Source organism: Pyrus communis, chromosome 9 (genome assembly GCF_041283825.1).
Source record: "Pyrus communis isolate YQ-2024b chromosome 9, ASM4128382v1, whole genome shotgun sequence".
NCBI lineage: Eukaryota > Viridiplantae > Streptophyta > Magnoliopsida > Rosales > Rosaceae > Pyrus > Pyrus communis.
In genome coordinates this window covers 21,162,872-21,177,984 of record NC_142573.1, presented here as the reverse complement: position 1 = coordinate 21,177,984, position 15,113 = coordinate 21,162,872, and the positions used below count along the sequence as shown (strand labels likewise).

Below are 15,113 nucleotides of genomic sequence, written 5' to 3'. Positions count from 1 at the left end.
AGCATATGCTTGGAGCAAAAGGAATGGACGAAATTGAAGACCTAAAGATGTTAGGATTCCTAATCAAAAGCCAAGGTTTCCTATTTTGGTTTGACCTTTCCTAATCCTAAAAGTCCCTAAGTTCCAGCAACATTGAAGGTCTTTTATGAATTTTAGGACACAAACTAGACCTTCCTTGCACCATTCTAACCCTTGTCGTGGCTTGCCTTAACCTGTCCCTTCCTTGCCGGGCAAGGGGATTGTTTCTTCCCTATTTTGTGTCCCAAGATCACATTCTTTTTTAACCATAGTCAATGCCGCACCCTACATTCCTATTCTATTCTAAATCCTTGCCTAATTTCAGCCTTAAATCACATTCCCTTTCCTATTCTTCTTTGCCGCAAGTTCCCTTCTTTTTCCCTTTGAATTCTGACTTTAAGTATCATTTTCCTTGTGGATTTGGGGTCTAATTCTTTCATAAACCATTTAATAAAAGCTAAGATCCTTTCCCTCAAATAAATAACCCTTTGCCGCACCCATAGAGAACCCTATTCATTCATATACACAACCTGCCATCCTTCATCCTTACACACCATCCTTTGCCGCAGCCTTCATTCACTCTTACACCATTCCCATACTTTCATACCTTCAACCACACATCCATACACCATTCCTCTACTTTGCCGTACTCCCTTACCAACCCAAATCCAATCCTAACCCAAAAACACATCCAAAATCATCCCTAAAACCTTTGTGCAACAACATAGCAAGGAAGAAGAAGAAAAGAAGAAGCCTTAGACGTTTTTGCATTCAAGTTGGATTGTTGGAACGTTTTTAGGTGTAATCTATCTTTTGTTTTCAATGTTTAATTCAAGTTTTCTTTGTTTTGTTGTGAACATGAGAGGCTAAACCCGTTTTAGCTAGGGGAGGCTTTGAAACCATGATTATGTTTGTGATATGAATTGATTAATTCCAGTTGTGATTTCATAAATTGTGAATGCAATTTACTTAACCGTTTGATTGAGAACTTATTCTTGTATGTTGATTAGGGAGGCCTACTTAATTTGCATGCTTGAATTTGGTGCTAGAATATAAGGGAGTTTCACATAATCGTTACAAACTTATATTCACAAGTAGTTAAGATTGTTTTCACAATCATGTTAAGTTAAATTCCTAGAATGAGTATCATGATGTCATAGTTACAAATGCTTTGTCAATACTTATGATTCTCATAGAACGTAATGATCTTTGATTGTATCTCTATTATGATGTCATGTAGGGAACTTTTGAAGAATGCTTCGGGTTGTCGAATGATGTCATCCAATCCAATAACTAAAGGAGAATCTGAGGGTTAATTAGTGATGTCACGGTTAATCTGGGGTGTTGAGGTTCATGGTTTATTGAAAAAGCAACTGGAAATCAATTTGTGTTCAAATGTATCATGTGTGCAAAAGAATCCTCTAGCTAGCTTATTATCCATAGTTTTTCCCAAATTCGTCCAAACTTTGTTTAAGTCGTTTAGTTACTTGTTTTTACCTTAAATTCGTCAAAAACCCAATCCCCTTTACTTTGTTGTGTCAAATCTGTCCTATTGTGTGTTTTTGAGTATTTTGAGTCAAAACCAATTCTATTTTCGGCCAAATTAAGTTTAGTTAAGAGTCTTTGCGTTTGTTTAAGTGTTTTTAAGCATATTTTTGTATCATTGAGTCAGTTTTCATTAGATTAGCAATCCCTCCTAATCCCCGGCCTAGAACGATCCCTACTTACATCTTTACTACAATTGTCAATAAGAGGGTTTAATTTGAGTGCTATTATTTATCATATCATATACTTGAACATTACGTCGGTTTAAAGCGATGTTAATTAGAAACGTAATTATAATATATTCACCCTACTGTCGGTTCTAACCGACATTGTGATAAAATTAAATAAATAAAATATACCTAAACCGACGTCAGATAACAATTAAATAAATAAAATATTCAAACTAGTAACAGTTTTAACCGACACCACCCTTGTAAATTTCAAGTATTGGCCAAAACAAACATTAATAAAAATAATTAAAAAGAAAAATAGTGCCAAAATATACAAATATTTTACATCTAACATTCCAAATATTAGGAGTCACCCCATGACCATATCCTCTGACTCGTAGAACCCATTGTATCAACATAAACACGGGTCCTAAGTTCTTCATTATCCTCTTGGCCCGACTCAATCAAAGTTTGCAAATTGCTCTCCATTGTTGCTTTGCATTGCAATTTTTAAAAATAAAAATTCAAACAATCGTAAAACAGAAAAATAAGCTATAGATAATAAAAATTAATAAGAATAAAATACTAACATTAAAAAATCAATTACCGTTGTACACTCCGACGTTTCATCAATCCAACTTTTATCCTTTCGTGTATGATATTCACGGAAAAAGGTTACTCGATCTGCCTCTTTCCCATGCTTCTTCCGCTTTTATGATATTCACGAAAAAAGGTTACTGGATCTGCCTCCTTCCCATGCTTCTTCCGCTTTATGAAAAATAAAATTTCATACAAACAATTTAAGCAAACTTCATATTAAAAATAAAATTTATAATGAACCAAAAGAACAAAGCTGTTTCGCCCATTTAGGAATTAAGGTCCACACCTCCTTTTAGATGTTCCTTATTATTACCAAAAAAAAAAAAAAAAAGCCAATTAAAAACCAGGAAACAAATGTAAATTTTCAGTTTAAGCATAATACTAGTTTAAACACAAAACAAAAACTGAAATTAGTAATAATTCAAAAACGAACCAGCTTCGAACTCCTCTTCCAAATGAAGTTCCTCAGAACGCTGATCTTCACTAGAATTATCCATAGCAAAAGTTATTGGAAGGAGATGGAATATGGCTGAAATGGGGGAAAGAGTAAGGCTGAAATGGGGGAAAGAGTAAGGCCGAAATGGGAGAAGGGGAGGGAGTAAACGAGAGAGAGAAATGAAAAAGAGAAATGGAAGCACGGAAGTAATGGGAAAGAAGGGGCTCAAATATGGATACAATTTTAGCGTCAAAACATGAAGACATTACGTCGGTCCAAACCGACACTAATTCTGACAAACTAACATTTTTGGACTTTGCGTCGAAATATTTGGACCTTGCGTCAGTTCAAACCGACACTATACCTGACACAGACTAGCTACACCTAGCCTGTCATTCATTTTTACTGAAAAGCCTAACACACTTTTGACTAAGCGTCAGTGGCGTTGAAATAGGGTCACATTGCGTCGGATAAAACCGACATTAGGTTGACAGATTTCTGTGGCGTCGAATGATAAGAGCATATTTATCCAACTTAGTTAGCTTGTTTTCTTGCATTTACATAGCTAATTTCTACTTGTTAGAGTGTTTTAAGCTATTTTCGTGTGTTTTCAGGTTCAATTGACAAAGTTGGCAAGAAAGTGCAATTTGGAGCATTTTAGAGCAGTTTTGGGCTTGGAATGGATTGCACATGCATGGAGCAAGGTGAATGGACGAATTTGAAGATCAAGAGAGGCTAGGAATGTGATTAACATCTGGAAGAATTAAATTAAAGACTCGGAAGATAAGGAATTAGCTACAAAGAAGGAATATTATCCAAATTACCTTATCTTATCCAAACCTTATCCAACCTTATCTTATCTTATCATATCCTAATCTTTTGCTAACTTAATTCCAGCTGCAAAGAGGACTCCTTTTCACATTAAATCACCTAAATATTAGGTTCTAGAAGCCCTATTTTCGTGCCCTAAGTTTATGCCATATGTAACCCTTCTAGAAGTTCTAGAATCTGCCACAAGGACCATTCCTTGTCTTCCTTGGAATCTGATTGAAAGTGTCTTTGCTCTTTGGTGATTTGGAGTCCTAATTCCTCTCCTTTTCAGCCCAATTTCGTGCCTTCCCTTCACCCTATAAATACATGATGCCGCAACACTCATAAAACACCACTCTATACCACAATTTCACACCACACCATATTCTTTGTTTTCAATGCTTAAATTTAATTATCTTTGTTTTGCGAACATGAGGAACTAAATTCGTTTTAGTTAGAGGTGAATTCAAAGCCACGAACATATATGTGATATGAATTGATTTCATCCAATTATTGTTTCATAAATCATGAATGCGATTTACTTATCTGTTTAATTGATAACTTATTCTTATATGTTGATTAAGAAGGCCTACTTAGTTTGCATGCATGAATTTGATGCTAGAATATAAGGGAATTTCACGTAATAGTTATTCATTTATATTCACAAGTAGTGGAAGTCACTAGTCATGATTATGTGAAGTGAAACCTTGGCAGGAGTCTCATGCGTTTCATAGTGATGAATGTCTGGTCAATGCTTATGATTTTCATAGAACTTAATGACTTTTGATATGTATCTCTATCATGCATTTCATATAGGGAACTTGAGAAAGATAATTTGGTTGTAATGCGTATTCATTCAATTTAATGAAATAAGGAAAATCTGATGGTTGGTTGTGCGATGCAATTAACTTGGGGCATTGTCATTCATGGTTTAAAGGAATAATAACTGGAAATCGATTTGTATGCATGTGTGTCATGTGTGGAGAAGGACCCTCTAGCTAGCCATTCACCCATATTTCACCCAAGTTGTTTAAGAGTCTTTAATCTGCTTGTCTTTACTTTAATTTCGTCCAAAACCCAATCCCTTTTACTTTTTTGTGTCAAATAAGTTAGAATATGTCCAAGCTTGTGTTTTTAAGTGTTTTGAGTCAAAGTTAAGTTAGAATTCTCCAAATCACCCTTTAGAGTCTAGTTTGAGTCTATTTGATTGTTTTGTGTTGTTTTGAGTCTTTTTAGTTTGTTTTGAGTCATATAAGTCTATTTAAGTGTTTTTAAGTTTAGTTTTGTGTTTTTAAGTCAGTTTAGAGTAGATTAGCAGCCCTTCTAATCCCCGGCCTAAAATGATCCCTACTTTCATATACTACAATCATAGGGTTTTAATTTGAGTGTTAGAATATTTCACATCATTGAAATAAGGAAGCTTTGCGGTGAATTAATAAGAGGTTGCATCGATTAAAAATGATGCCAACTCTGAAATGATTGCAAAAGCTTTTCCAATCCATTTTCCCGTGCAAAAAAACCAGGAAAATTCCCACCCACAATATTTGAATTAAACCGACACAGATGACATATGCTGTCAGCTAAAAGCAATAGGAAGCAAGCCTTAAAAAAAAAAAAAAAAAAAAAAAAAAAAAAAAAAAAAAAAACCGTTTAACCCAAAGTTAAAAAAATAAGTTGTTATGTTATCTCATATAATATTTTAATAAATAAAATTTAACTTATAAATAATACTTAATAAAAAACAGAAATATAATTTTATGATAAGATATCATCACACACTAATTGAAACATGGTCTAATTAATATATAAAATAATTAATATACTTATTCCCTGTCATCATCTGTTAGGTCGTCGTCGGCATTGACTTGATTAACGAACTCGGTAAGCAACGGTAATGATTCAAGAAAAGGAGTTTCTTCCATGCCAACCCTTGTATGGAAATTTTCATTATTAAGAATTCGATCATCCAAGTTAGGTATGGCATAATCATCAACTGCATCACTATCTTCCAATACGTCAAACAAATCCCTTGACTGGGTTCGAACAACTACGTGCTAATCTTTTTCAATTGTGTCATCCACGTAAAATGCTTGTAGTGCTTGTGATACTAATATGAAATGATCCTCTTTAAATCCCAATTGATTGGAATTCACCATGATAAATCCATATTGATAGGTCTTCATTCCTCGTGGACATCTTGAATTCATCTATAATAAGTATGAAGATAAAAATTGATAGAATAACTATAAACATGTTATAATTAAAATGCAAGACAATAAATAAATAATGTGATTGTTATATTGTGACATCCCACATCATCCAGGGGAGTAATCCTTATATGTATATTCCCATCCCTACCTAGCACGAGGCATTTTGGGAGCTCACTGGCTTCGGGTTTCGTAGGAACTCCGAAGTTAAGCGAGAAGGGGGCTAGAGCAATCCCATGATAGGTGACCCACTGGGAAGTTGCTCGTGAGTTCCCAAAAACAAAACCGTGAGGGAATGGTAAGCCCAAAGCAGACAATATCGTGCTATGGTGGTGGAGCAGGCCCAGGAAGTGATCTACCCTGGGTCGGGATGTGACAGTTTGGTATCAGAGCTAGGTTATTGTGACATCCCATATCACCCAGGGGAGTGATCCTTATATGTATATTCCCATCCTACCTAGCACGAGGCCTTTTTAGAAGCTCATTGGCTTCGGGTTCCGTAGGAACTCCAAAGTTAAGCGAGAAGGGGGCTAGAGCAATCCCATGATGGGTGACCCACTGGGAAGTTGCTCGTGAGTTCCCAAAAACAAAACCGTGAGGGAATGGCAAGCCTAAAGCGGACAATATTGTGATACGATGGTGGAGCGAGCTCGGGATGTGACAATTTGGTATCAGAGCCTAACCCTGGCCGTGGTGTGCCAACGAGGACATCAGGCCCCTAAGGGAGGTGGATTGTGACATCCCACATCACCCAGGGGAGTGATCCTTATATGTATATTCCCATCCCTACCTAGCACGAGGCCGTTTAGGAGCTCACTGGCGATTAAAGAATAATCGAGGATATAAATCTCTCATCCGATCTTCAGTCTCCCAAGTAGCCTCCTCCGCTGAGTGATTCCTCCAAAACACCTTCACTAAATTCACAGTCTTGTTCCTCAAAACCTTTTCCTTCCAATCCAGAATCGTTACCGGTTCCTCATCATAAGTCAAATCCGAAATAATTTCTAATGGTTGAGGAGGTATCACATGTGACAGATCTGCAATGTATATCGGATTGTAGATGTGAAATGACGGTTTTGCCCCTAATGGTTTTGTTTTTGGGAACTCACGAGCAACTTCCCAGTGAGTCACCAATCATGGGATTGCTCTAGCCCCCTTCTCGCTTAACTTCAGAGTTCTTACGGAACCTGAAGCCAGTGAGCTCCCAAAAGGCCTCGTGCTAGGTAGGGATGAGAATATACATATAAGGATCACTCCCCTCGGTGATGTGGGATGCCACATATATCAACTCACATGTTGCTTGAACCATTTTGGAAATTCTTTCTTACTTAGCTCCTTAATTTGTCGCATAGTTAACCTTTCTCGACGATGTTTAGTTTTCAAGAATTCCTCATGTTGCCTAGACAATTATGTCCAAATTTAGATAATTAATTTTTCAAAGTTAAGAAAACCAATAAAACATTAAGATGTATGATTAAACGTTCTTACCATCGAAATGGGCTAACTTCATCACAATTATTTACACTAGTGGATACCACAAAACCTTATGTTATACTTAATGAAAGTATAAACAAACTCTTAAGTGGTAGGGAATCTATTGTTTTGATGGGATACGCATTCTACGAAACTAGTTTCAACATTCCAACCGTCAAACATGTTTGTATATACTTTGAGATCGCATATGCCAAAAATTGCAAAAAACAAACATTCAGAGATCAAGTAACAGGAGAAAACTTTTCGATGGTTATCAATGAAAAATCACAATTTAACGGTTATTTTAACTCCAATTTTGATGATTTTTTTACAGCTACACTCCTTGACCCTATATAATACATTGAATTAACTCGATCTTCAATTTAAAATATTTACACTAGTGGATACCACAAAATCTTATGTTATACTTAATGAAAGTATGAATAAACTCGTAAGTGTTAGTGAATCTATTGTTTTGATGGGATACGCATTCTACGAAACTAGTTTCAACGATCCAACCATCTAAGTGTTAGTGAATCTATCGTTTTCATGGGATACGCGTTCTACGAAAATAATTTCAACGATCCAACCGTCAAACTTGTTTGTATATGCTTCAAGATCGCGCCAAAAATTACAAAAAACAAACATTCAGAGATCAAGTAACGGGACAAAACTTTTCAACGGTTATTAACGAAAAATCACGATTTAACGGTTATTTTAACTTCGATTTTGATATTTTTTTACAGTTACACTCCTTGACCCTATATGAATATAATGAATGAATTCGATCTTCAATTTAAAATATTTACATTAGTGGATACCACAAAATCTTATGTCATGATGATCGATGAAAATTGAGGATTTTATAAAAGGAATAACTTGCAAGCTTTGAGTTCCATTGGCAAGGTTTAAACTTTTGAGAAAGGCTTCACAGCCTTGAAAACAAAAACTCTTTCATTTTGCATATCCTTGCACATTTAATATTTTGTAATAGACTAGTAGTGTATGGATGTTTGTTTATTAGGCTCTTATTTTCAAGTGCAGATGTAGTACTTAAACAACAAACGTGTTTTAATGTTTTGAAGTAATATTTATGTGGCAATGTGTGGTATGTGAAAATTTAAGAAAAAAAATACATTTTTCTTAACGGGTCATAACGGGTGTGATACGACATGACACGTTAAGATAACAGGTGTTACACGAAAACGACACGAACATGACAGACACGACCCGTTTGCCAGGCCTATCTACCAATGTAAGATAGGAAGAAGAAAACATGAGGGAGAGTATATAAGGACCATTAATCTGTCACTTACAACCATCACCGGGTTTCAAAATATTAAAAAAAACTAAAAGCGACACCCATACTTTATGTCGCTTAAAAGCGACAGTGTTTTGTTTAAAGCGATGCCAACACTTAAAAAATATTAAAATATATGTTGGTTATAAGTGACATTAAATGTTTACGTCGGTTTAAAAGTGACGTAGACATTTTATGACGCTTATAAGCAACAATAAATCCGACGTAATGTTCAGTTAGTGTCGCAAGTGTCTTGTCCACCACTATATTATATTAAACCGACGCCACCTACTGACACTATAAGGCCCTTTTGTAGTAGTGTTTGGTGCATTATTGTCTTTCAAGGCTACTTCGTTGCTTGTGGAAAATGTTTGGTTTGTTTGCTCCTTTCTTTCTATTTACTTTCTTTTGCTTCTTGGAAACACCTTCAAGCTCTTCGGAGTTGTCTTTTAGAGTTCCTACGGTGTCTGTGGGGAAGCACCGAACATCATGGTGGAAACATGTGAATTTCCTAGCACCTCCCTGTCCACGTGCAGACAAGTTGTGCCAGAAATTCCTTGACGAGCAAAATTCAACCTTCCCTGCAAAGAACACTTTCTGGCACCTCCATGTCTGCATGTTGACAAGCTATGCTGAGAAGTTTGTTAAGGAGCCTTGACCTTCCAATATAACTTTCCGGTACCTCCATGTTTGCTTGTAGGCATGCTATGCCGAGAAAATTCTTGATAAGTAGATCCGAGCCGCCGAAGATGAACTGTGATGACCCGTTCCTACTTTTCACTCTAATTTCTTTTCTGTTGGTGTGAGTTGATGATTTTACACCTTTTTGGACAAAAGTGAGATTAGACGTGGACTTGATTTTCGACTTTCAGTTTCTTCTTCCTGGTTTTGTACTTAAATTGTGCTCGTCGATACTAACGTGTGAGCACATGTTAGACTCAAATCGGACCTGTAAAGAAAAAGTTACGCTCCGTTAAAGTACGTTAATTACGGGTATTTTTGTGCACATGCGTACAAAATATCAGTGTCGGAAACACTGTTAAGGATACAGATTTTGTACATTTGGAATTGTACCAAATCTGAAAAATCCTTTCCCTCCCCTAATTGGTGGATCCGTGTCCCCCATTCCATCCACAATTTCAACTTTTCCACCATTTCCTCCCCTCCATTCCTTTCCCCCGTTTTCCTATTCACCAATAAAGTCATTTCCCTCAACTTTGCACCCAATCAGTGAGCACCCTCCACAAACCCAGTCACCAATCAAAACACTCAATCTCACACACACACTCTCTCTCTCTTCCTTCTCTCTCCGAAAGCACTCTCTCACTCTCTCACTCTGCAACTCTCTCAAACAAACACTAAACTTCACCAACATGACCTGAAACGTACACCATTGTGTTCATCTCGACTCCACGAAGACAACCATACCACTGGATCACGCACTGACCGAGTTTTGGACGTCGAACTCGAAAGGTCCGAACTCAGTGAGTTTTGTTGCCCTCACTACTGTGAATACTCTCTGAAAATTCTTCATTCCTTTCCCTAAGAAATTATTCAAATCTCCATTGAATTACATCATAAATCATATAATCTAACAATATCTCTTCCTTCTGTCGTTTTTTTTTTTCTACTGCAACTGATGCCTATTTATAGACATCCATGGAAGGCTCTAGAGTTATACGATGAGTAGAAGGAGCTCACTATGATGATTACCAAATTTTGGTGGAGTGGGTAACCTGGAAAAAAAAAAGACGCATTGGATAAATTGGCGAATTTTGTGTAAACCAATGACGGAATGAGGACTAGGTTTCCAAGACCTATACTCATTTAACCTTGCTCTACTTGCAAAGTAAGCTTGGCGGTTCGTCCACAATCCTCAATCTCTCGCCTTTCGATTGTTCAAGGCGCGATATTTTCCAAACACAGATTTATGCAAGTGCACTACTACAAAAGGGCCTTATAGTGTCAGTTGTTGCGTCGGTTTAATATAATATAGTGGCGAAAAAAAGACTTGCGACACCCAATGAAGATGACGTCGGATTTACTGTCACTTATAAGCATCATAAAATGTCTATGTCGCTTTTAAACCGACGTAAAAATTTAATGTCGCTTATAACCGACACATATTTTAATATTTTTAAGTACTGGCGTCGCTTTAGATAAAATAGTGTCGCTTTTAAGCGACATAAATTATGGGTGTCACTTCTAGGCGACACTAATTCTTGCTTTTAAATATTTTAAAGCCTGCGTCGGTTCTGAGCGACATATATTTTAGTTTTTTTAAATATTTTGAAACTCGGTGTCGGTTGTAAGCGACAGATTGATGGTCTTTATATACTCTCCCCCGTGTTTTCTTCTTCTTCTCTTGCACTTTTCTTATTTGTTCTTCCAATTTACAAAGCCTCCCCATGTTCTCTCTCTTTCACCTTTCTTATTTGGTCTTCCAACTTCATTTGTTCCTTCTTCACAACAGTAAGTTTTTCTTGCTTGTAATATTTTTATTTTCTCCTCTTATGTTTAATTTTTAGTTACAATTTATTTTTGTAGGGAATTTATTTGAGCTGGTTGAGTACATAAAGAATTGTTGACGTCGGAATTCTTCAACAAATCAAGTTTGTATCACTAACTTCTTTAATTTTTAAATTGTATAATACACAAGTTTATTTATTTAAAAATTTTAATTTAAGTACTTAGATAAATTTCTACTATTTTTGTTAAATTAATAAAAATTTAGTCGAATTAATTAATTTTGTCACTTGAATTGTTATGATAAAATGGAATGAATAATAGTTATAAGCATTTATGTTAAATTAACAATATTAAATATAACATAAACTTATAATATTGAGTAATATAAGAATATATTATGTTAATTTTTTTTTTTTTTTGCACTGTAATTGTTATTTTAATTTGTTGTTATTTTGATAATTTTTTGTTGTTATTTACTAGAATGGATTAGATGAACATAATTTGAATTGTTATGAGAAAATGGAATGAATAATATTTATAAGCATTTATGTTAAATTAACAATATTAAATATAACATAAACTTATAATATTTAGTAATATAAGAATATATTATGTTAAATTAATTTTTTTTGCATTCTAATTGTTATTTTAATTTGTTGTTATTTTGATAACTTTTGGTTGTTATTTACTAGTATGGATTAGATGAGCATAATTTGAATTGTTATGAGAAAATGGAATGAATAATATTTATAAGAATTTATGTTAAATTAACAATATTAAATATAACCTAAACTTATAATATTTAGGAATATAAGAATATATTATGTTAAATTATTTTTTTTTGCACTCTAATTGTTATTTTAATTTGTTGTTATTTTGATAACTTTTGGTTGTTATTTATTAGAATGGATTAGATGAGCATAATTTTGATAACTTTTTGTTGCTATTTTAATTTGTTTTTACTATAATAGGTGTTGAAAATTAAAAGATTGCAATCGTGATAGAGTTCGAGAGGTGAAAGATAGAAATTGAAAATTCTAATAGTTATGCCTACATGATAGGGATTGAAAGATTGTAGGCATCTTAGTGTCAACGTAATATTTTGCCTTCGTAAAGTGGTAAAACATGGACAAGAGTTGGTTGACAATACCCCGAAATTTTGAAGCGTATACAATTGGAATTAATTTGCTTTTGGATCAAGCAGTTGCAAATGGTGTTGGTCCTGATAAATTTAGATGTCCTTGCAAAAGATGTTGTAATCGATATACTTTTGTTAGGAACACTATTGTTGAACATCTCATATTGTATGATATGGATAAAGATTATAAAAACGCTTGTTGGCGACATCATGGGGAGCAAAACATTGGAGAGCAAAATGTGGCAATTGGAGAAGAAGAAACAGGAGATGAGGTGATTGGCATGCATGATTTTCTTAATGATGTATTTGTCCAACCATTAACAAAAGAAGGTGTTGGGCCGTCTACTAAACCCCCTATTGGGGAAGAGCGTCCAGAAGAGGTGCAGACTTTTTTTAAGTTGCTTGAAGAGGCAGATCAAGATTTATGGCCAGGTTGTAAGGAGTTTAAGAAATTGGAAGCAGTTGTAAGACTGTATCAGATCAAATGTTTAGCGGGAATGCCTGACGAGATCTTCACCACTTTACTGGAGTTAATTAAAAGAATGTTGCCTGAAGGGGATTGTTTGCCTGAATCCTGTTATAAGGCAAAAAAACTTATAAATGACTTGGGTCTGTCGTATGTGAAAATTGATGCATGTCCCAATGATTGCATGATCTATTGGAAAGAAACTTCAGATTTGACCGTGTGCTCGGTTTATGGTAAATCAAGATATAAAATTACCAATGCAGAGGATAACTCGAGGAAAAAGGTCGCAGCTAAGGTTATGTGGTATTTTCCTTTAAAACCACGATTGCAACGATTTTTTATGTCAAAGCATATGGTTGAACATATGAGGCGGCATGCAACTGAATGTCCTAAGGATGAGTTTATGAGACATCCTTTAGATTCTCTAGCATGGAAGCATTTGGATAATTTATATCCGGATTTTGCGTCAGAAATTCGAAATGTCCGATTAGGGTTGGCCAGTGATGGATTTAATCCTTTTGGGAAAATGAGGAATGATCATAGCACATGGCCTGTGGTGCTTTCGGTTTATAATTTGCCACCTTGGATGTGCATGAAGCAACCAAATTTGTTGTTGTCTCTGTTAATACCAGGACTGCGCAGTCCTGGTAAAAAGATTGATGTATACATGCGTCCATTGATTGACGAGCTGAATGAGTTGTGGGAGGTGGGCACTCCCACTTATGATGCGTATTCCAACCAAAGTTTTACGATGAAGGTTGCCGTGTTATGGACTATAAGTGATTTTCCGGCTTATGGAATGTTGTCAGGATGGAGTACACATGGCTATAAAGCTTGTCCACATTGCATGCATGATAAAGAATCTATTTACTTGCCAGCGAGTCGTAAGATTTGTTATATGGGGCATCGACGTTTTCTTGAAGATAATCATAGGTTTCGAAGGCAAACCATAACTTTTAATGGTCGCCGAGAGCATCGTAGTGCACCAAGGCAGTGGACTGGTTTACAATGTCTTGAAGAACTTTCTACATTGAGATTTACTTTTGGAAAACCAAACAAAGATGCTTCAGTTGGGCAACGCAAAAGAAGAACTTCGAGCAGTACAAGTAGTAATAGTCAGTGGAAGAAGAAATCTATTTTTTATGAACTACCTTATTGGAGGCATCTGTTGATTAGACACAATCTTGATGTTATGCATATCGAGAAGAATATATGTGACAGTGTGGTGGGAACATTACTAGATATAGAAAAGTCTAAAAATGGATTGGTTGCACGTGTAGATCTTGAATTCTTGAACATAAGACATAGTCAACACCTACGTAGAGAATGAAATAGAACATTTCGACCTCCAGCATTGTTCACATTGAAAAGAGAAGAAAAAACTGCGTTTTGTAAAGTGTTGTCTACTATTCGGGTCCCCGATGGATATTCATCAAATCTGTCGTGATGTGTGCACATGAATGAACGAAAAATACATGGGTTGAAAAGTCACGATTGCCATGTTTTAATGTAGCAGTTACTCCGCTTGCAATACGCCCAATTTTGCCTAAAGCTATTACTATGGTTTTATTAGAGTTGAGTGCAATTTTCAGACAGTTGTGTAGTAAAGATTCTGAGGAAGAATTTAAGCAACTGAATTCAATTTTTGACTCGAAAGGATGTTATATAGGTTTATGATAGGAGCATATTTATGCGACTTAAATGGCTTGTTCTCGTACATTTACGTTATGTTTCTTTAGTTATTTTAGTACTTTAAGCTATTTTCGTGTGTTTGTAGGTCCAAAGGGCTAAAGGAGCAAAAAGATGCATTTTGGAGACTTTTGGAGCACTTTTGGGCTAAGGACGGATAGCTTATGCTTGAAGCCAAAGTGTTGGACGAAATTGAAGACCTAATTGGAGCCAAAGTGTTGGAACCTTGTTCTCTTTAGTTTTAGGACATTTAAACCTTTCCTAATCCCAATCATGCCATGCATAACACACATCCATTCTAACACATTGTCATTGCACATGCATTTCCTTCATTAGTTAACCCACATGCACTTATCACTTATCATCACCACATATCATATCACTTAATCACTTATCACTTATCATCACCACTTAACCACTTATCATATCATAACCACATATCATATCACTTATCACTTATCACTTAACATAACATCCACCTACTTCACCTACAACATCCACTTCACCTACAACATCCACCTACTTCACCTACAACATCCACCCACTTCACCTACAACATCCACCTACTTCACCTACAACATCCACTTCACCTACAACATCCACCTACTTCACCTACAACATCCACCTACTTCACCTACAAATGACATAGCCATATGTTCCCTCCACTACTCCTATAAATACCCTTGCATTCATTCATTCATGGAGATCTCATTTCATACACAACACACCACAAACACATCCCTTTCTCTCTTAGCCGTGAGTTCCCCTTAGAATCCAAAACCGTGAGTCCCC

The 15,113-nt window shown here is 35.7% G+C and overlaps 1 protein-coding gene across 1 annotated transcript; it reads left to right on the top strand.

Moving 5' to 3' along the window:
- The first annotated feature begins 12,153 nt into the window (after nt 1-12,153).
- On the top strand, nt 12,154-13,962 carry LOC148694390 (uncharacterized). The gene has a single exon (XM_088700049.1). The coding sequence runs from the start codon at nt 12,154-12,156 to the stop codon at nt 13,960-13,962; it is 1,809 nt and encodes a 602-aa protein (XP_088556175.1).
- The last annotated feature ends 1,151 nt before the right edge of the window (nt 13,963-15,113 follow it).